Source organism: Mesoplodon mirus, assembly GCF_964341445.2.
Source record: "Mesoplodon mirus genome assembly, chromosome: 5".
Taxonomy (NCBI): domain Eukaryota; kingdom Metazoa; phylum Chordata; class Mammalia; order Artiodactyla; family Ziphiidae; genus Mesoplodon; species Mesoplodon mirus.
Genome location: NC_138980.1, coordinates 152,755,394 through 152,776,617, shown reverse-complemented (window position 1 = coordinate 152,776,617; position 21,224 = coordinate 152,755,394). Strand labels below are relative to the sequence as shown.

General features: G+C 40.5%; 1 protein-coding gene across 2 annotated transcripts in view; it reads right to left on the bottom strand.

The window, feature by feature from the left end:
* LIFR (LIF receptor subunit alpha) overlaps window positions 1-21,224 on the bottom strand; it is a 91,068-nt gene that overhangs the window by 7,875 nt on the left and 61,969 nt on the right. For both annotated transcript variants that reach the window (XM_082621432.1, XM_082621431.1), the window contains 6 exons: window positions 12,571-12,784; window positions 10,156-10,335; window positions 7,373-7,474; window positions 6,628-6,795; window positions 2,480-2,641; window positions 1,466-1,559 (listed from right to left, as the gene is read on the bottom strand). In XM_082621432.1, the coding sequence (XP_082477558.1) occupies window positions 1,466-1,559; window positions 2,480-2,641; window positions 6,628-6,795; window positions 7,373-7,474; window positions 10,156-10,335; window positions 12,571-12,784 (920 nt within the window). The remainder of the gene's footprint in view (window positions 1-1,465; window positions 1,560-2,479; window positions 2,642-6,627; window positions 6,796-7,372; window positions 7,475-10,155; window positions 10,336-12,570; window positions 12,785-21,224) is intronic.

Here is a 21,224-nt window from a genome sequence, read left to right as displayed (position 1 = left end):
CTGAGAGGTTCCTATCTGAAAAGCAGAAACAGTACTTCTATTCCTAGAACTACAGTATCTTATGTATCTTATGGAAATGGAAAGCAAAGAATTAAAATGGTGATTGTGCTATCAAGTCAAAAGTCAAATACAGGCATTACTCATGACCAAAATATTCATACTGCAGACTGGATTCAGCGCAGTCAACTACTTGGGAACATGTTTGCATTATGTAGTTCTCTACTGCTCAAAACAGGCTCTGGATTATCAGAAAAAGGAAGGCTATTAATCTTGAGCAAAAACTAAACACAAACAAAAACGAAATTTGCTTAGTGCCCTATCACATTTATAGCTGTTAAAAACCTTTATTATTTGAAATTCCTGCAGGAAAAAGAAATGTTGTTAATATAAGTCCGAAATGCTCTAACTTCTAAACTATCTCCTAACTTTATCTTTTTTTTTTGTATTGAAATCATTTTTAAAATGTGATTTTGGGTAATGAGAAAATGGTTACCAAACAGGGTATTCTACAGTTCTAAACTGTTACTATTTTGATTTATAAGCCAGGATTGCTAGAGTACATTCTCTTCTTTATCATGAATGACGGCATTTTTAAGGCCAGTGAGGACAGTCTATGCATGGACATAGCCAGGTGCCACAAGCCCAGCCCAGGGCAGCTCCCGCCGGCTGGCCACGAGGCGCTCTCTCCCGAGCCCCACGCTTACCCTACCTCACCTCACTCAGCTCACACCACTCCCTCGGCTGCTGCACCCAGACACACACTTCTCACTTCCTCCAGAAGATCAAGCTCTTTCCAGTTTCTGGGCCCTCACAGAATCCATTCTCTCTGCCTGGCGCATTCTCTCCCTCTCCTTCCCCTTTGGGACCCTGCTGCAGTGGAACGTCCACAGGGAAGCCTGACCACCTCCTGTGACGTGATTCCACGCTATTCTCCTCTTGCCGCCCGTGCCCTTCCTAGCACCCGCTCACAGTCTGTACCCATATATTTATTAAATGCTTACGGGTTTCACGTCCATCCTCCCCACTATCCTATAATTCTAATGGCCATTCCTACTTAGTTTGCCACTATGTCCCCCTTCACATGGGAGGGGTCATTCTTATTTGTTGAATAAATGACCAGATTTTCTAAATAGGTCACCAGGACAAGTGATACCTCAATCATTAAACTACATGTAATCTTGCATATAGCTATTCACCTATTTATGCCTATAAATATTTTTTTAGTCCAACTGCTATTACTTTAATTAGTAAATATAGTAGGGAAAATTTTACACTTTTACTTTGTTAATTTTAAAACCTTTAAATAATGTGCCATGTTCTTGCCTAATATTAATTCCAATATTAATTCTGACCAATACAAATATTTTTTACTACCTTGTTTCCACCAAAAAGTTGTACTTATTTTTTAACACATAAAGTAAATAATCATGCCCTTAAGAACAAAACAGCAAGAGTAAATCATTACCATTCTCGTTTCCGATAGCAAAGGATACTCGTTACCACCCCGACAATGACAGCCACTGCCACGGGGATGAGAATGGCAATAATCAACGCCACAGCTGAAAAGAGAATATTGCAGATATAAAATCAACATTTTTAGTATGAACTAAAGAATAAATTTGCATTATAAGATATTTAAGTCAGTAGATTATTTGAAGAAAAAATCCAAACTGCTCCAGGGAAACTGAAAAACTATTAAAATATAACCTTAAAAAGTATTGTAATAATTTTTATACTAACACTTAAATTCTTCAGAGCAGTGTTTCTCTACCTTGGCACTACTGACATTTTAGGGCAGATACTTCTTTCTTGTGTGCTTTGCAGGGAGGAGGCTGTCACATGCATTGTAGGAAGTTTAACAGCATCCTTGGGCTTCTAATGACCAGATACCAGTAGCACCAACCAAAAATGTCACCAGACATTGCCAACTGTCCCCTAGGAGGCAAAATCACCCCCGGCTGAGAACCATCTCCACATGGTCCTTTATTTAACGGCATATATGAACTCCAGCCCAGGGCTAGAGAATAAGCCCGTGATCAAATGAAAGTTGTTTGCTGTTGACAAGCTAGTCAAGTCCATCACTCTTCTCTACTTTCCATCTCAAATTTATGAGTGCTGTGCTTTATGCTTTTTCTTAAGGCTATTTCTTACACTCTTCCCTGGATATGTCAAAAATCACAGAATATTTCGGGTAAAAAAATTTTAAACCAGTTGACCGTTATATAAGTTCAAAATGAATTTAGAACTCTAGACTTCAGAGGTACCCTTAATTCATTAATTTCTTAAGTACGCATTAGGCAATAACTGGTAAGAATAAATATGAAGTCATCTCATGGCCTTTCATTACTGCCCTCCACCCACTATAAAAGTGTAACAAAATGTGAAATTTTAAAAAGGGGCGTTCCTATATAAACAAAAATCACTAGAAACACAATGCACTTAAGTTCGGAAAGCAACTCGATGACAACATTTGACTCACAATTTTCCTTTGTCACCACAAACATGCTCTTCTCTGGCCCCATTCCTCCATCTGTATAGGCTCGCAAGACCAGATGGTAACTTGTTTTACCTTGAAGATCAGCAATTCTCAGTGTCTTCTGGGATATGTCGGTAATATTCTTAACCTTTATGTCAGAACGACCTATTTTTAAAGTGAAGAAGAGTATTACTGATCTCTATACCATTTTCATCACATGGTTACTCAAACCTGTCACATTCACATCCTTTTTAAATGAGTCTGAATGCTGGTCGCCCAGCCAGAGCCATGTTCAAGTACTACCTCGGCCAGGTAGTAGCTATATTATCTGTACCTATTATTTAAACGCCTCTGAACCTGAGTTTCTTTAACTATGAAATAGAATATCATGACTTAGCTCTCAGGGCTCTGTGAAGTTTTTGTGCACATTCTCTAGAATAATACCTGGCCTATAGCAGGCAATCAATAAAAGTCTCTTCTTTTTCTTTTACTAAGAGCATGAAAACCCACCACAACCAAAACCCACGGGGGCAGCGACACTGTCACTCCGGCTGATTGTGCCTGTGAGTCAAGTGAGAAACTCAAGGAAGCAAGATCATAAGTCAACAGAGATCGCTCCAAACCACGCAGGAAACGAGGCAGTGCATCTGAGTTCTCAAATGAGAGATCAGAGAGGATGCCCTTGAACCATTTTGAAAGGAAATGTGGAGAATTGTTTACATTATTAAATTATTTTTTAAATTTTAACCAAAAGAATGCAGTTTAATAGCTTAAAACTAAATCGTATTATATGGCTAAAAACAAAAAGTAGCAGTTCCCTGCCAGCATCTTTCCCCACCAGGAACAATCACTTCAAAATCAAGTTACCGGTCTCTTTGGGTACTGACTTCCATATCTTGAAATAAACTTAAGTTGGCAGTGCTTCATTTTTAAATATTAGACATTAGTTCTAACACACAACCACTACCCCTTCTCCCCTTGAGCCCACATCATTCATAGAGAAACATCAAAAAATTTGGTAACTTCAGTGTTCACATTGTAATGATCATATAAATACAAATGACTACTAAGACAAACTGCTTGATATGATCATATTTCCTTTCTTATTTTTCTGTTGTTATAACTGCTTTTCTTCCTTATTTGCTTAATGTACCAATTACTGATTCGTCCAACACCCTCCAATGAATATTCCATACAAGTTTCCATGTGGTCCAAAACAACATCATCCCAGGGCCGCTGTTTCCCCCAGCTGCTGCCCACTCCCCCCAGGCTGCTTCCTGGGGCGTCTGCTCTGGACTGCAAGTCTTCTAGGTGCTCTCATCCTAGAACTCCCTGCCCCACTATTTCCTCGTATTGACACACGCTCTTCTAGGAGCTTCTGGAGAAGGGATACATGGGGGAAGTAATATGTGCAGCCTTCCATGTCTACAAATGTCTTCATTCTACACTCATAGATAGTAGTACAGATACTACTGTATCTGTAGATAGATTGGCTGAGTACAGAATTTTAGGTTGAAAATAATTCTCACTCAGTATTTTGAAGATGTAGCTGTGATATCTTCTAGTATCTGGTACACTGTTGAGAGGCCTGCTACCATTCTTATTCTTGATCCTTGCACAAGAGATGCTTTTCTGTTTCTAGGATTTTTTCTTTATATATCAGGTGCTCTGAAAATTCAGGGTGACATACTTCAGCATAGATCTTTTTCTCTATTTATTTTACTGTGTGTTTAATGGCACCTTTCACTGTATATACTGAGGTCTTCCAGTTTTGGGAAATGTTTTTCTTGTGCTATTACTTTGATAATTTCCTTCTCTCCATTCCACTCTTCTCTCTTAACAGAACTCTTATAAAGGAGGACAGTGCAGGTCTTTGACTCAAACTCCAACTTTCTAATCTTTTACCTCCAAGTCTTCTCCTTTGCCTTTGTCTCATTTTCAGAAGAATTTCCCCATTTTTCATTTAATTTCTCCACTTGTATTTAATTCCTTAAAAATTTCATTGATCACATTTTTAATTCTGAGGAATTCTTAACTGTCTTCTGTTTGTTCCTTTTTATAACATCATGTCTTTTCAATAAATACAGTATACGTCAACTATCCAAGCATAGTTTTGTTTTAAATTTCTGTTTTCCCACATTGCATCCATTTCCTCTGGTTTCTCCTGGTGTCTGTCTTTCAGGTTAGAAGCTTTCTCAATCATCTGGTTATCCCTGGCTGCTCGTCATGTTCGAGAGTGAGCCACTAAAAGGCTCACTGGAAGCCTGGTGTACACAGGTGGGGTTTACTGGGGGGTGGGCTTCACTTATATCATGGATGAGGAATGACCAGGTGGGTTCCTGGCTTTTCACTGGGATAATCTCCCAAACATCAGCATCTTTTATGTCTTTCCTCAGGAACCACTCACTCTAATCCTCTCATGTCCTGCCCAGAAAACAGGCCTAGCTGAAGATGTCCTATTAAGCAGGTGGGAAGGAGGAAGAGGGAGAGTCCCACGGTTTGCTACAGTGTCCCTTGTCTGGAAGCTCTCTGGTCCAGGATAAACCTCTTGTTCTCATGCAGGGGAGATAGCACTCACGTGAGCTACATGAAGCTGGTGTAGGACTTGGGGGTTCTACTTGCTCCTTACAGACTTACAATCAACTCCCGCTGTCCAGCCCAGATTCATCCTAACCCTTGGCCTCTACTTCTGGTGCTGCAGGATGAACCAAGTTACTTCTCACTGATGCCCAACTGTCCACCTAGACTGCCCCGCCCTCCACTCCTCTAGGTCACTCGGTCCACTTCCACACCCAGTGTTTCCAAATCCTCTTTTGTGCCTCTCCAGTTCTCTGTGTCTTTGTGGCTTTATGCATTGTTGTTGTTTTTTTCTCTACTTTGCTCTAACTTTAGTGACCAATCCACCCTAACTAGAAGTCTACATGTTAGAATTTTAACTGGTTCAAGTGTAAACTTTCTGAGCACCTGAGGGAAATTACACTAGAGTCTGGATGTTTGCAGAATCTGATATTTAGGGTTTCCCTCAACTTTGAAGGTTCAGGAAATGCAGAACTTTGTGGTCTGTGGGAGGCTCATGTTTATGCAGCTGCTCTCGGGACGTGACTAAGCTAATGCCCAGTTGGTCAGCATCTTCCCATGGCGCTGTTGTTCTCTACTTCTCAGGCATAAAATATTATAATTAAAATGGTTTCTTTCCAAGGAAAGGTCATTAAGGAAAATAAAAGCTCTCAAATTGAAGAGATGATACGTTTGTGTTGTTCAGCCATGAATAAAAAGCATCTGGCTTCCAACAGAAATGTAATTTAGGGTTTAAAGCCCAAAGTCTGCACAAACATTTCTGTATTTGTAAATTTGAGGATTCTCAAAGGTCTGTGGACATACACTTACCACTTGTCAAGGACTAACTGTACTTTTTAAGATTTAACAGATACACACGTCCCCAATTAAGTCAATTAAGTTTCCTAGCTCATTAAGGTTGTGGCTAACTGTGTGGATGGCTCTTTGTCAGCTAAAAGGAGACTCTGAAGCCATTCTTTAGGTTCCTGAGTTTTCTCTTCCATTAGTATAAGTACAGGAAGACCTTTTTTTTTTTTTTTTTTTTTTTGCGGTACGCGGGCCTCTCACTGTCGTGGCCTCTCCCGTTGCGGAGCACGGGCTCCGGATGCGCAGGCTCAGTGGTCACGGCTCACGGGCCCAGCCGGTCCGTGGCATGTGGGATCTTCCCGGACCAGGGCATGAACCCGTATCCCCTGCATCAGCAGGCGGACTCTCAACCACTGTGCCACCAGGGAAGCCCAGACCCTTTTTTTTTTTTTTTAAAATAACCTTCATAAAATGCTATGTTATGGATCATGCAAGATTAGAAAGAGATACTCTCTGTCCTGTAGGGCTCATGATCAAAGGCCTCAGAATAAATGATTTAAATGATTTCTGAAAGACTACATGCCATTGATCACATAATAAAATCTTAAAAACCTCATATTCATCAAATGACTGCATTTTCACTTCCTTATTTTTCAGAGCGTTCTGGAAATCTGTATAAACTACTCAGTAGCTCCTTTACTTCTTTTTTTTCTTTCCTCCTCTTTTTTTTTTTGTAGTTAATAAAGAACTTCTAAGAAACAGTATACTTATTCTAGTAATTTACTTACCCGATTCCAAAACCCTCATCTTAGACGTGTCTCTCTCTCCTTTTTCAAAGTAAAATAAATACCCTCTTAAAAAGCCTCTAAGCTCTTCCACAGGAATTTCGTCCCATTTCACTAATATCGAATCTGCAGACGTGTCCTCAACAGTAAAATCTGGTGCAACAGTTGGAGCTGTAGAAGGAAAAAAGTCAATAGCTAAAGGAGGGTTTACTAATACAGAGCAAGACGTTAAGGTTTAACGAGATTTCTAGCCTCAAAAATAGCTAAACGTGTAATTAGAACTTTATTTAATCATAAACCTTCACAGATATTACCACAAGCACTTTTGCTGTGAAGATACAAAGGCAGAACTTACAACTTTCAGACATAAAACATATCTAGGGAGGTAACCTATGCAAAATTTTTAAATGGCTACTAGACTAGGCTTTACTAATATTTCCCCTCTTTACTGATAGTCTTGAATAAGTTAATAGTCTTAAAACTTTGTATAAGTGTAAATTAGTATTTTGGACATCCAAATTAAGATTTAATTTTCTTAATGACAACAGTAAAATTATGAAACATAAACATTAAACAAATGAAAAGTAATTATAAATAATTTTACAGGTATCATACAAATTATTTTTCTTCCTTGAACTAATAAACATCTCAATTCAATCTATTTTTAGAATTCAATCTTAAAACTGATGTTGTTTTATAATTTCTCATATTACCTTGAACTCTAAGAAAACTTACCCATTTAACTTACCCAATTCTTCTACATATCCAATTATAGAACGTAGTAATTGATATCCTTGATTTCTGCACCCATACACGAAAAAATTGTATCTTACACCTGGTCGAAACTGATCTATAAGATGAACACAACCAGTAAACGTTCCTAAGTACATATTACTAAAAATATCTATTTTAGAAATATAAAATTTATAATAACTCACTTTGAAATTTCTAAAACTAATTTTAAAAAGGTTACAGAAAATCCACATTTTCAAAATTGGTAAATATTCAGAGTGAAAACTGACTCAGCAAAAATTAAACTCACTTCTGTTGTAATGAAAAGTTTAGTATTATAACGACATTACCTTGAAGGGAAAAAGTGGTAATCAAGGCTTTCATTTTGTTCCTTCAAATTAAGCAATGACAACTTCTTCCCAGATTTGGTCTAAGGTCAGTTTTCTAACCAATCCCAGGCCCATGTCATGCCTCTGAAAAAGCCCTTCACTAACTAGTGTTATTTGTGGGTTGGAAAGAACCCACTGCTCTTCCCTTGTTCCAAGAAGCAGATACTAAAATGTCCAATCTACTTGGACACTTCAGTGTTAAAGGAAATGGGCCATAGAGTCTATTCCTCTTTACAGCATCAGCATTTAGTGCCCTTGAGTTAACTCCACAAGACATACAAGAGAAGCACCATAACTTCGATCCAAGTTAATCACTTTTAAATGCCTCCTCGATACAATGCAGCGTGTGAAGTGTTAGGACCACAGAGGTGGATATATAACAAGGCCCCTGGCCTGGAGCAGTTGGCAGAGAGGTGGCAGGACAGATGAGGAGGGGTAAGCATAAGACCCTGTGTTAGACTAGAGGGGTCTATCACAGAGCCTGTGGCCCCTTCAGTGAGGGACCAAGTGAGCCTAAGAAGATCAGAAAAAGCCACCAGGAAGTGAGCCTTGAAGGGTACTTAGTAGCTCACCTGCAGTGATCAAGGAAAAAGACACTGCCTGGGGGAAAAATGGCAGCCTATGGGATTGCATTTAATTTGTGGAATACAATTATTCTAGTGTGGTTAAAGCACTTGCTCTCGGAATCAGAACACCAGTGGTCTTCAGGCTCAAAAGTGAGATGGTTACCTCTAAAATCATTCTGCAACTTTTTCTGGGGGGGACAAGTATACTTGAGGTTCTGATTTTACACCACATGTATGTTAGTAAATCTGTACCTAGCTTTATATTATGGTTATGCATACCAGTATTCTATAAGGTTCTTCCGCCTGAAAAAGAAAAAGCCTGAGGGGTTAGAGCATCAGGAATGTGTTTTGAGATCATAAAAGAGAGAGGATAGTTGAAAGAGTGGGTGACTGAATAAGAAAGGAACAGGAAACGTGCAGGGTTTGGCCACACCCTGCATAGCAGCAACAAATAAGAGACAAAATCCCCAGCCACTTAAAGCTCTGAATTGCTTTAAAGTTAAATCCTGGTGTGATCACATACTAGTTTCGTGACCTTGGGCAAGTTACCCAACTTCTCGGAGCCTTTGTCTTCTGAGCCACTACAGGGCCTTTGTTCACCTGCCTCAGCATCAAAAGTGCTCCTTTTCATCCTACAGGTCTCAGCTTAAACGCACATCCCAGATATTCCATCTAAAGAGACGCCTCTTCACATCACTCCACCCTGCCCCAGTCCATTCTCGTTATTCTCAAAGCCCAGGTGAGAAAGGAGGGAAGAGGGCTCAGAATTTATACAGAGTACACTACAACTGTGTAAGGCTCAGGCAGCTACACATGTTGCTGGTTAGTGACGTCAGCTGTAAAAAGGATAAAGGCGACCATCAAGTCATTGGCTAGTTATTCACGTGAAGGAGTTTGGCTGTATTCCAAGTAGAACTGGAAAATAATCTGAAGCCACATGTAGGAATCCAATGACTGGGACTCATCCTCACCATCTGACAGTGAGCAAAGTAAACTAGCGGAACGTGTTCTCTGGAGGGACGGGATCAGCAGCCGCTTGCTCGCCTGAACTTCACTAACACGAGGGAGAACCGAGAGCGGGAATGACAAGAAGCTTCACTACCAACTGGTTCCAGAATTCCCACAGGTAAAGGCACAATCCACTCTCACCAGTTACTCAGAAGGAACAGTGATAGTGGAGAGAGGGCCAGAATTCCAAAGGTCAAGGCTGGTTCAGCCTGTAGGTTACCACATACCCCTGCTGGTTGCATCATCTCAAGGGCAGCCCACCGTGCGGGGCTCGTGGCTCCGGAGCAGTCAGGCACTGGGAGCTGCCCGCTCCCTGCCATGCCCGTGCCCACCCCCCCTCAACGCCCTATATCAGGGTACATGGGAACGGCTGCAAGTCCTTTGTGCTCAGTAACCTGGGCCCTGGGCAAACAAGGGCAAAAGGATGGTGAGTGACGTCATTACAATGATAAATAATGCTGTGTTGAACACTCAGTTGTAAATCTGTGCTGCCCTCGGATTATTTCTTAGAATAAACTCCTAGACCAGTAATGACTAGATCAAAGCCTATGAGTCGTTTCACACACATGCTGCCACAAACTGCCTTCCAGAAAAGTTAAACCAATCCACACCCAGCCCAGTGGTGAGGGGAACAGTCACTGCATTGCAACCAGTCACTCCGTATGTTGCTCTTTTTAAAAATATTTTTTTTGGTGGGGAGCATGCTGTAGTGTATACAGAAGTAGAAACATCATGGTGAACACATGAAACTTACATAATGTTATAAACCAACATTACCCCAATAAAAAGTAAATTTAAAAATTATCTTTAAAGAACTTTAATTGCGAGACACTCACCAGATTCTATTACAGTTTCAGTGCTGTTTGAAGGAACTTTTTTCCAGTCCATGAGGCAGGGTTCAGACCGAGATGAGTTACACCATTTAATTACATAGTCACAAGTCACGTTGGGGTCATAATTCCAAGTGAGCAGAATCCCATTTCCCATTCCAACAGCCTGCTCTATTTTGAGATCATCTTCAAGAAAGAAGGATATTTTACCAGTGTTAAAAATAATGTTTTAAGGTAAATCTCATGAAAATGGGCAAGAGTTATAAAAATCACTTCACCGTGCAGACATTGCAAAATAGTGCTAAACTAGATAAACCTTTAGCAAAGTTAGAAGTGCTGCTCTGTTGTTTTCGTTTTAACGATGGCAATTACCTGTGCATATATATTAACTCAGCAGCTGGAAAAAAAAAAAACAATGAAAAAGCACCTAGGATCAGGCAGTGACATAACTGAGCTGGGACCCGAGGATCAAGAGCCATGAAGGATGGGGCAGGGGGAATACAGGCACTAGGGGGTGGCATGGCAGCTCGGGGGCGGGGGGAGAGGCAGGCGGGAGGCTGGTGAAGAACATGCGTGGGTGTCAGAATCCCCTGTCTCCTCGTCCACTGTGGGTGTGAGCTCCACGAGGGCAGACGGGGGCTTGTGCCTGCAACTCCAGCCCTGAGCACAGGCCATGCAAAGCAGGAGCACGATGACATGCAGTGAATGAGTGGGTGGGCCAGCCCCTCTCTTCCTTTCAAGGGAGACTGTTACCCCCATGGGTGGGCTGAAGGCATTGTGGAGACAGGACAGTGATGAAATGCTGTGGGGTGGGGTGGGGTGGGATGGTCGGTGTGGGCAGAGAGGGGAAAGCATCCGCGAGCACGGATGGGTGAGGTGCAGAGGCTGGCAGAAGGGGGCCGTGCTGAGGTTTGGCTTCCTCATCCTGCCAGATCTCAGCCTAGGCGATAAGGGAGGCCCAAGGTTGGGGGTGAGGAATTAGCATGGGTTAGGGCAGCGTGGCCAAAGGGAGAGGGAAATTTTCCAAGAAATAGGGGAAAGAAGTAATTTCTCTAACTGATGTATATTTAAGCGTTCAGTAAAAAGCCATGGAAAGGTTTTTTGAACAAAATTTGCATTCATAAGCAACTACTACTGGACACAAGACAACTTGGCTGGGAATACAGAAGACTTTGGATATGACAGCTTCTTGACTCAATGTGACTAAAAATCCACAAGGTAACCTGCGCTGAGGCTGCAAGGCCTCTGACTCGGGAAATCCTCAAGGAAAAATGATTTGTTCTGAGCTGCAGTAACTGTCTGAAAGCTGATAGCCAGACCGTTGCTAGTTCTGTAAATTACTGTGTCCTGACGGAGACACAGAAAAGGTAGGAACATAGTTCTTGAATTAAAAGATAACATAGCGAGAGCCATTAAATACCTAATTTAAATCAGCAGGTTATCTTGCTATGGGCGTTCACATCTCTCTCCCTTTTCTTTCTTTTGACTCCATACCACTACCTGCAGACCTCTCTTCTCCGGTATGCACTGATACCTGGGCTCTGGACGATACTGTGTGTCTCAGAATGTACGGTGTGTCCCCAATTCCTTCCTTCTGATGTGCCCACAACTGACTGAAATGAAGAACCAGTTACATAACAAGCAGTAAGACACTACCTCAAGCAAGAACTGGGAAGATACTTAGGACCCAAACTCTCCGAGTGGGTAGTCATAGAAAGGTGCTCCCATATTAGGGTGGGATAGCAAGGGGGACAAGGGAATGACTCAGAAGAGGAGTTAACTAGAAGAGGCAGGAGTGGCCACTGAAAACTTGTGACTCAAAAAGCTGTCAAGGCAGCTAAGGAGGAATGGACTAGTCACTGGTAATCCATCAAATTTACAGGGGGGGCACTAAGGAATTTTAAAATTACACTGCAGTTGTTTTCTTAAAGCTTACACTGAAGATCTAATTTAGACTTTAAGAAGAATTTCTGATCAATAAAGGATTCCTATTAATAAAGAATGCCTTATCAACAGAGCTGCCATTTAAAGTGAGTAGTTGTTCCTGCCTGACAGTTTGAAAATAGCCCAGCTGACGTAAGTATCAACTGTCATGGTCTTGGGGAGCTATGTGAAAAGGGTATCTGACTAAACTGTTAAGACATTTCTAAGAGTAACATCCACTACCATAGCTCTACAACATTACGTGTTCAAGTCGCTGGGTTTAGTCATGTTTTATCCATGTAGATGCTTCAAGTCCATACTAACGACTGCTGCCTCTCCACATCAATACGTGACATTAATCTGCCTGTTCCTCCTTACATAGCAGCAGCAGCAGGGTATATGAGAAGAAAGCTGACATTCATGAGAGCAAGCAACACCTTCCAAATGTTGCACCTTCATTTCTTGTTCTTATATACTACTTTTATCTCAAATACTCACCATTTGGAATTTCCATACTAGCTATTTTAGAAGGTGGTGACGAGCCCACAGAATTTTTTGCCACCACACTGATGATGTAGTCACTTTTATCAAGTTGTATTTCTGCCTTATGTTGAGGATCAGGAATTTCAGAAAGGGACTGTGTTTCCTCGTCTGACGAACATGATACATTATAGGAAAGTATTTTTCCATTAGCTTCATTAATGGGTAAAGGCTACAAAAACAGAAAAATAAATTCTGTTATAAAAACGTGCGAGGAGTGATTACGTGACAAGGCAAGGCCATCGAGTCTAAACTGGACACTCTGCTAATCCTAACAAAGTAATGTTAGAAAAGATGAAGTCGTTAACAGTGCACACCACAGATTTAAAATCCACTGAGACAAATCAGGAAAGTGATTCTGAAGAAACACGACACCTGCTGTAAGCAGCAAGAGCATACAGAAATATAAAAATTAAGTAACAAAATATTTAGCCTCATATTTTTCAGAAGTAAACCAAAAGGAGTGATGAGCAACATTCTTCTACTTAAAAAATAAAATATTAAAAAGTATGGCATCATTTTTTTTAAACAGTTATTGCTTTCTCATTTTAAAGGAGTACTTGCTCATTATAGAAAACGTGGAAAATACTAAAAAGTTGGAAGCAAGAAAAATCTCCCATTTTCCCATCTCTTAAATACTCTTACCTTGTGATATTTCCTTCAAGTTGTTTTCCTAGATGGAGATTTTTATTAAAATTGTTTCAATCATACTATACAATTTACATTTTTTCACTCTTCTATAATAAAAACCTGTCCATAATACAGTTATATACATTTTAATAGCTTTATATTTCATGTAGCATTTTTATCACTTTACTTGAATATTCCTTAAATAAGTGAAATTTAAGTTGTTCCCAATTTTTCGCAATACTAAAATGAATCTTTTGGTGCAACATTTATTTTTCATAGCTAGGATTAATCCTTTAATGTGAGTTCCCAAAATTGGACTTACTGGATAAAAGGAAAAAAAAACAGTTTGAATGTTTAACATCTTTATTGGAGTATAATTACTTTACAATGGTGTTAGTTCCTGCTTTATAACAAAATGAATCACCTATACATATACATATATCCTCACATCTCCTCTCTCTTGCTTCTCCCTCCCAACCTCCCTATCCCACCCCTCCAGGTGGTCACAAAGCACCGAGCTGATCTCCCTGTGCTATGCGGCTGCTTCCCACTAGCTAGCTATTTTACATTTGGTAGTGTGTATATGTCCATGCCACTCTTTCACTTCATCCCAGCTTCCCCTTCCCCTTCCCCATGTCCTCAAGTCCATTCTCAACCTCTGTGTCTTTATTCCTCTCCAGCCCCTAGGTTCTTCAAAAACATTTTTTTTTTTAAGATTCCATACAGATGTGTTCGCATACGGTATTTGTTTTTCTCTTTCTGACTTACTTCACTCTGTATAACAGACTCTAGGTCCATCCACCTCACTACAAATAACTCAATTTCATTTCTTTTTATGGCTTAGTAATATTCCATTGTATATATGTGCCACATCTTCTTTATCTATTCATCTGTCAATGGACACTTAGGTTGCTTCCATGTCCTGGTTATTGTAAATAGAGCAGCAATGAACACTGTGGTACATGACTCTTTCAATTATGGTTTTCTCAGGGTATATGCCCAGCAATGGGATTGCTGGGTAATATGGTAGTTCTATTTTTAGTTTTCTAAGGAACCTCCATACTGTTCTCCATAGTGGCTGTATCAATTTACATTCCTACCAACAGTGCAATAGGGTTCCCTTTTCGCCACACACTCTCCAGCATTTATTGTTTGTAGATTTTCTGATGATGGCCATCCTCACTGGTGTGAGGTGATACCTCATTGTAGTTTTGATTTGCATTTCTCTAATGATTAGTGATGTTGAGCATCCTATCATGTGTTTGTTGACAATCGGTGTATCTTCTTTGGAGAAATGTCTGTAACAGGTCTTCTGCCCATTTTTGGATTGGGTTGTTTGTTTTTTTGATATTGAGCTGCATGAGCTGCCTGTAAATTCTGGAGATTAATCTTCTGTCAGTTGCTTCATTTGAAAATATTTTTTCCCATTCTGAGGGTTGTCTTTACATCTTGTTTATAGTTTCCTTTGCTGTGCAAAAGCTTTTAAGTTTCATTAGGTCCAATTTGTTCATTTTTGTTTTAATTTCCATTTCTCTAGGAGGTGGGTCAAAAAGGATCTTGCTGTGATTTATGTCATAGAGTGTTCTGCCTATGTTTTCTTCTAAGAGTTTTATAGTCTCTGGACTTACACTTAGGTCTTTAATCCATTTTGAGTTTATTTTTGTATATGGTGTTAGGGAGCATTCTAATTTCATTCTTTTACATGTAGCTGGTCAAGTTTTCCCAGCACCACTTATTGAAGAGGCTGTCTTTTCTCCATTGTATGTTCTTGCCTCCTTTATCAAAAATAAGGTGACCGTATGTGCATGGGTTTATCTCTGGGCTTTCTATCCGGTTCCATTGATCTATATTTCTGTTTTTGTGCCAGTACCACACTGTCTTGATTACTGTACCTTTGTAGTATAGTCTGAAGTCAGGGAGCCTGGTTCCTCCAGCTCCGTTTTTCTTTCTCAAGATTGCTTTGGATATTCGGGGTCTTTTGTGTTTCTACACAAATTGTGAAATTTTTTGTTCTGGTTCTGTGAAAAATGCCCTTGGTAGTTTGATAGGGATTGCAATGAATCTGTAGATTGCCTTGGGTAGTAGAGTCATTTTCACAATGTTGATTCTTCCAATCCAAGAACATTGTATATCTCTCCATCTGTTTGTATCATGTTTAACTTCTTTCATCAGTGTCTTATAGTTTTCTGCATACAGGTCTTCTGTCTCCCTAGGTAGGTTTATTCCTAGGTATTTTATTCTTTTTGTTGCAGTGGTAAATGGGAGTGTTTCCTTAATTTCTCTTTCAGATTTTTCATCATTAGTGTATAGGAATACAGGAGATTTCTATGCATTAATTTTGTATCCTGCTACTTTACCAGATTCATTGATTAGCTCTAGTAGTTTGCTGGTAGCATCTTTAGGATTCTCTATGTATAGTAACATGTCATCTGCAAACAGTGACAGCTTTACTTCTTCTTTTCCAACTTGGATTCCTTTTATTTCTTTTTCTTCTTTGACTGCTGTGGCTAAAACTTCCAAAACTATGTTGAATAATAGTTGTGAGAGTGGACAACCTTGTCTTGTTCCTGATCTTAGAGGAAACGGTTTCAGTTTTTCACCATTGAGAACGATGTTGGCTGTGGGTTTGTCATATATGACCTTTATTATGTTGAGGAAAGTTCCCTCTATGCCGACTTTCTGGAGGGTTTTTTATCATAAATGGGTGTTGAATTTTGTCAAAAGCTTTCTCTGCATCTATTGAGATGATCATATGGTTTTTCTCCTTCAATTTGTTTATATGGTGTATCACATTGATTGATTTGCGTATATTGAAGAATCCTTGCATTCCTGGAATGAACCCCACTTGATCAAAGTGTATGATCCTTTTAATGTGCTGTTGGATTCTGTTTGCTAGTATTTTGTTGAGGATTTTTGTATCGATGCTCATCAGTGATACTGGCCTGTAGTTTTCTTTGTGACATCTTTGTCTGGTTTTGGTATCAAGGTGATGGTGGCCTCGTAGAATGAGTTTGGGAGTGCTCCTCCCTCTGCAATATTTTGGAAGAGTTTGCGGACAGGTGTTAGCTCTTCTCTAAATGTTTGATAGAATTCGACTGTGAACCTATCTGGTCCTGGGCTTTTGTCTGCTGGAAGATTTTTAATCACATTTTCAATTTCAGTGCTTGTGTTTGTCCTGTTCATATATATATATATATATATATATATATATATATATATATATATATATATATATATACATTTAAAGAAACATTCATTCATTCATTCATTCATTCATTTATTTTGGCTGTGTTGGGTCTTCGTTTCCGTGCAAGGGCTTTCTCTAGTTGTGGCAAGCGGCGGCCACTCTTCATCACAGTGCACAGGCCTTTCACTGTCGTGGCCTCTCTTGTTGCAGGGCACAGGCTCCAGATGCACAGGCTCAGTAGTTGTGGCTCACGGGCCTAGATGCTCCGCGGCATGTGGGATCTTCTCAGACCAGGGCTCGAACCCGTGTCCCCTGCATTGGCAGGCAGATTCTCAACCACTGTGCCACCAGGGAAGCCCCCATATTTTCTATTTCTTCCTGGTTTAGTCTCAGAAGGTTGTGCTTTCTAAAGAATTTGTCCATTTCTTCCAGGTTGTCCATTTTATTGGCATACAGTTGCTTGTAGTAATCTCTCATGATCCTTTGTATTTCTGCAGTGTCAGTTGTTACTTCTCCTTTTTCATTTCTAATTCTATTGATTTGAGTCTTCTCCCTTTTTTTCTTGATGAGTCTAACGGTTTATCAATTTTGTTTATCTTCTCAAAGAACCAGGTTTTAGTTTTATTGATCTTTGCTACTGTTTTCTTCATTTCTTTTTCATTCATTTCTGATCTGATCTTTATGATTTATTTCCCTCTGCTAACTTTGGGGTTTCTTTGCTCTTCTGTTTCTAATTGCTTTAGGTGTAAGGTTAGGTTGTTTGAGATGTATCTTGTTTTTTGAGGCAGGATTGTATTGCTATAAACTTCCCTCTCAGAACTGCTTTTGCTGCATCCCACAGGTTTTCGGTTGTTGTGTTTTCATTGTCATTTGTTTCTAGGTATTTTTTGATTTCCTCTTTGGTTTTTTCAGTGATCCTTGGTTATTTAGTAGTGTATTGTTTAGCCTCTATGCGCTAAACATATATTTTTTACAGATTTTTTCCTGTAATTGATATGTAGTCTTAGAGCATTGTGGTCGGAAAAGATACTTGATAAGATTTCCATTTTCTTAAATTTACCGAGGCTTGATTTGTGACCCAAGATTCGATCTATCCTGGAGAATGTTCCATGAGCACTTGAGAAGTGTATTCTGTTGTTTTTAGATGGAATGTCCTATAAATATCTATTTAGTCCATCTTTTTAATGTATCATTTAAAGCTTGTGTTTCCTTATTTATTTTCATTTTGTATGATCTGTCCATTGGTGAAAGTGGGGTGTTAAAGTCCCCTACTATGATTTTGTTACTGTCGATTTCCCCTTTTATGGCTGTTAGGATTTGCCTTATGTATTGAGGTGCTCCTAGGTTGGGTGCATAAATATTTACAATTGTTATATCTTCTTGGATTGATCTGTTGATCGTTACGTAGTGTTCTTCTTTGTTTCTTGTAATAGTCTTTATTTTAAAGTCTATTTTGTCTGATATGAGAATTGCTACTCCAGCTTTCTTTTGATTTCCATTTGCATGGAGTATCTTTTTCCATCCCCTCACTTTCAGTCTGTACGTGTCCCTAGGTCTGAAGTGGGTCTCTTGTAGACAGCACATATATGGGTCTTGTTTTTGTATCCATTCAGCCAGGCTATGTCTTTTGGTTGGAGCATTTAATCCACTTACATTTAAGGTAGTTATCGATATGTATGTTCCTATTACCATTTTGTTAATTGTTTTAGGTTTGTAATTTTAAGTTTTTCCCTTCTCTTGTGTCTCCTGCCTCAAGAACTTCTTTTAGCATTTGTTGTAAAGCTGGTTTGGTGGTGCTGAATTCTCTTAGCTTTTGCTTGTCTGTAAAGCTTTTAATTTCTCTGTCAAATCTGAATGAGATCCTTGCTGGGTAGAGTAGTCTTTGTTGTAGGTTTTTCCCTTTCATCACTTTAAATATGTCCTGCCAATCCCTCCTGGTTTGGAGAGTTTCTGCTGAAAGATCAGCTGTTAACCTTATGGGGATTCCATTGTATGTTATTTGTTGCTATTCCCTTGATGCTTTTAATATTTCTTCTTTGTATTTAACTTTTGATAGTTTGATTAATATGTGTCTTGGCATGTTTCTCCTTGGACTTATCCTGTATGGGACTCTCTGCGCTTCCTAGACTTGATGACTATTTCCCTTCCCATATTAGGGAAGTTTTCAGCTATAATCTCTTCAAATATTTTCTCAGTCCCTTTCTTTTTCTCTTCTTCTTCTGGGACCCCTATAGTTCGAATGTTGGTGCATTTAATGTTGTCCCAGAGGTCTCAGAGATTGTCCCCAATTCATTTCGTTCTTTTTTCTTTATTATGCTCTGCGGTAGTTATTTCCACTATTTTATCTTCCAGGTCACTTATCCGTTCTTCTGCCTCAGTTATTCTGCTATTCATTCCTTCTAGAGAATTTTTAACTTCGTTTATTGTGTTGTTCATCATTGTTTGTTTGCTCTTTACTTCTTCTAGGTCCTTGTGAAACGTTTCTTGTATTTTCTCTATTCTATTTCCACGATTTTGGATCACCTTTACTATCATTACTCTGAAATCTTTTTCACGTAGACTGCTTATTTCTCTTCGTTTGTTTGGTCTGGTGGGTATTTACCTTGCTCCTTCATCTGCTGTGTATTTCTCTGTCTTCTCATTTTGCTTAACTTACTGTGTTTGGGGTCTCCTTTTGGCAGGCTGCAGGTTCGTAGTTCCCATTGTTTTTGGTGTCTGCCCCTAGTGGGTAAGGTTGGTTCAGTGGGTTGTGTAGGCTTCCTGGTAGAGGGGACTGGTGCCTGTGTTCTGGGGGATGAGGCTGGATCTTGTCTTTCTGGTGTGCAGGACCGCATCCAGTGGTGTGTTTTGGGGTGTCTGTGACCTTATTATGATTTTAGGCAGCCTCTCTGCTAATGGATTAGGCTGTGTTCCTGTCTTGCTAGTTGTTTGGCATAGGGTGTCCAGCACTGTAGCTTGCTGGTCGTTGAGTGGAGCTGGGTCTTAGTGTTGAGATGGAGATCTCTGGGAGAGCTTTATCTGTTTGGTATTATGTGGAGCTGGGAGGTCTTGGTGGACCAATGTCCTGAACTCGGCTCTCCCACCTCAGAGGCTCAGGTCTGATACCCGGCCTGAGCACCAAGACCCTGTCAGCCACATAGCTCAGAAGAAAAGGGAGAAAAAAAAGGAAAAAAAAATATAACAAATAAAGTTATTAAAATACAAAATAAAAAAATTATTAAAAATAACAAAAATTGGGCTTCCCTGGTGGTGCAGTGCTTGATAATCCATGTGCCAATGCAGGGGACACAGGTTCGAGCCCTGGTCTGGGAAGATCCCACATGCCATGGAGCAACTTAGCCCGTGTGCCACAACTTCTGAACCTGCACTCCAGAGCCTGCGAGCCACAGCTACCAAAGCCTGCATGCCTAGAGCCTGTGCTCCGCAAAAAGAGAAGCCACTGCAATGAGAAGCCTGCACACAGCAACGAAGAGTAGCCCCCGCTCGCCACAACTAGGGAAAAGCCCGCGCACAGCAAGAAAGACCCAATGCAGCCAAAAATAAATAAATAAATGTATAAATAAAATAAATAATTAACTAAAAATAATAAAGGAAAAATAAAGAAAGAAAGAAGGGAGCAAACAAATCCAAAAACAAAATCCAACAATGATAACAAGTGCTAAAAACTATACAAAAAGAAAGAAAACAAAAAAAAAACGGACAGACACACCCCTAGGAGAAGTGGTAAAAGCAAAGCTATACAGACAAATTCACACAAAGAAGCATACACATACACTCACAGAAAGAGAAAAAGGAAAAAAAAATATATCTATATAGAAAAAAAGGAAGAGAGCAACCAAATCAATAACAAATCTACCAATGATAATAAACTCTAAATACTAAACTAAAATAAACATAAAACCAGAAACAAATTAGATGCAGAAAGCAAAGCCCAAGTCTACATTCCCTCCCGAAGTCCACTGCCTCAACTTTGCAATGATTCGTTGACTATTCAGGTATTCCACAGACGCAGGGTACATCAAGTTGACTGTAGAGATTTAATTTGCTGCTCCTGAGGCTGCTGGGAAAGATTTCCCTTTGTCTTCTTTTTCGCACAGCTACTGGGGTTCAGCTTTGGATTTGGCCCCGCCTCTGCGTGTAGGTCACCTGAGGGCGTCTGTTCTTAGCTCAGACAGGACGAGGTTAAAGTAGCAGCTGATTAGGGGGCTCTGGCTCACTCAGGCTGGGGGGAGGGAGGGGTACGGAATGCAGGGCAAGCCTGTGGTGGCAGAGGCCTGCCTGACGTTGCACCAGCCTGAGGTGCACCGTGTGTTCTCATGGGGAAGTTGTCCCTGGATCACGGGACCCTGGCAGTGGCGGGCTGCACAGGCTCCCGAGAGGGGAGCTGGGGATGGTGACCTGTGCTTGCACACGGGCTTCCTGGTGGCTGCAGCAGCAGCCTTAGTGTCTCATGCCCGTCTCTGGTGTCCACGCTGATAGCCGCGGCTCATGCCCGTCTCTGGAGCTCGTTTAGGCGGTGCTCTGAATCCCCTCTCCTCATGGACCCCGAAACAATGGTCTCTTGCCTGTTAGGCGGTTCCAGACTTTTTCCCATACTTCGTCCTGGCTAGCTGTGGTGTATTAGCCTCCTTCAGGCTGTGTTCACGCAGCCAACCCCAGTCCTATCCCTGGGGTCTGACTTCCAAAGCCCAAGCCTCAGCTCCCAGCCCCCACCTGCCCTGGCTGGGGAGCAGACAAGCCTCGCAGGCTGGTGAGTGCTGTTTGGCACCGATCCTCTGTGTGGGAATCTCTCCGG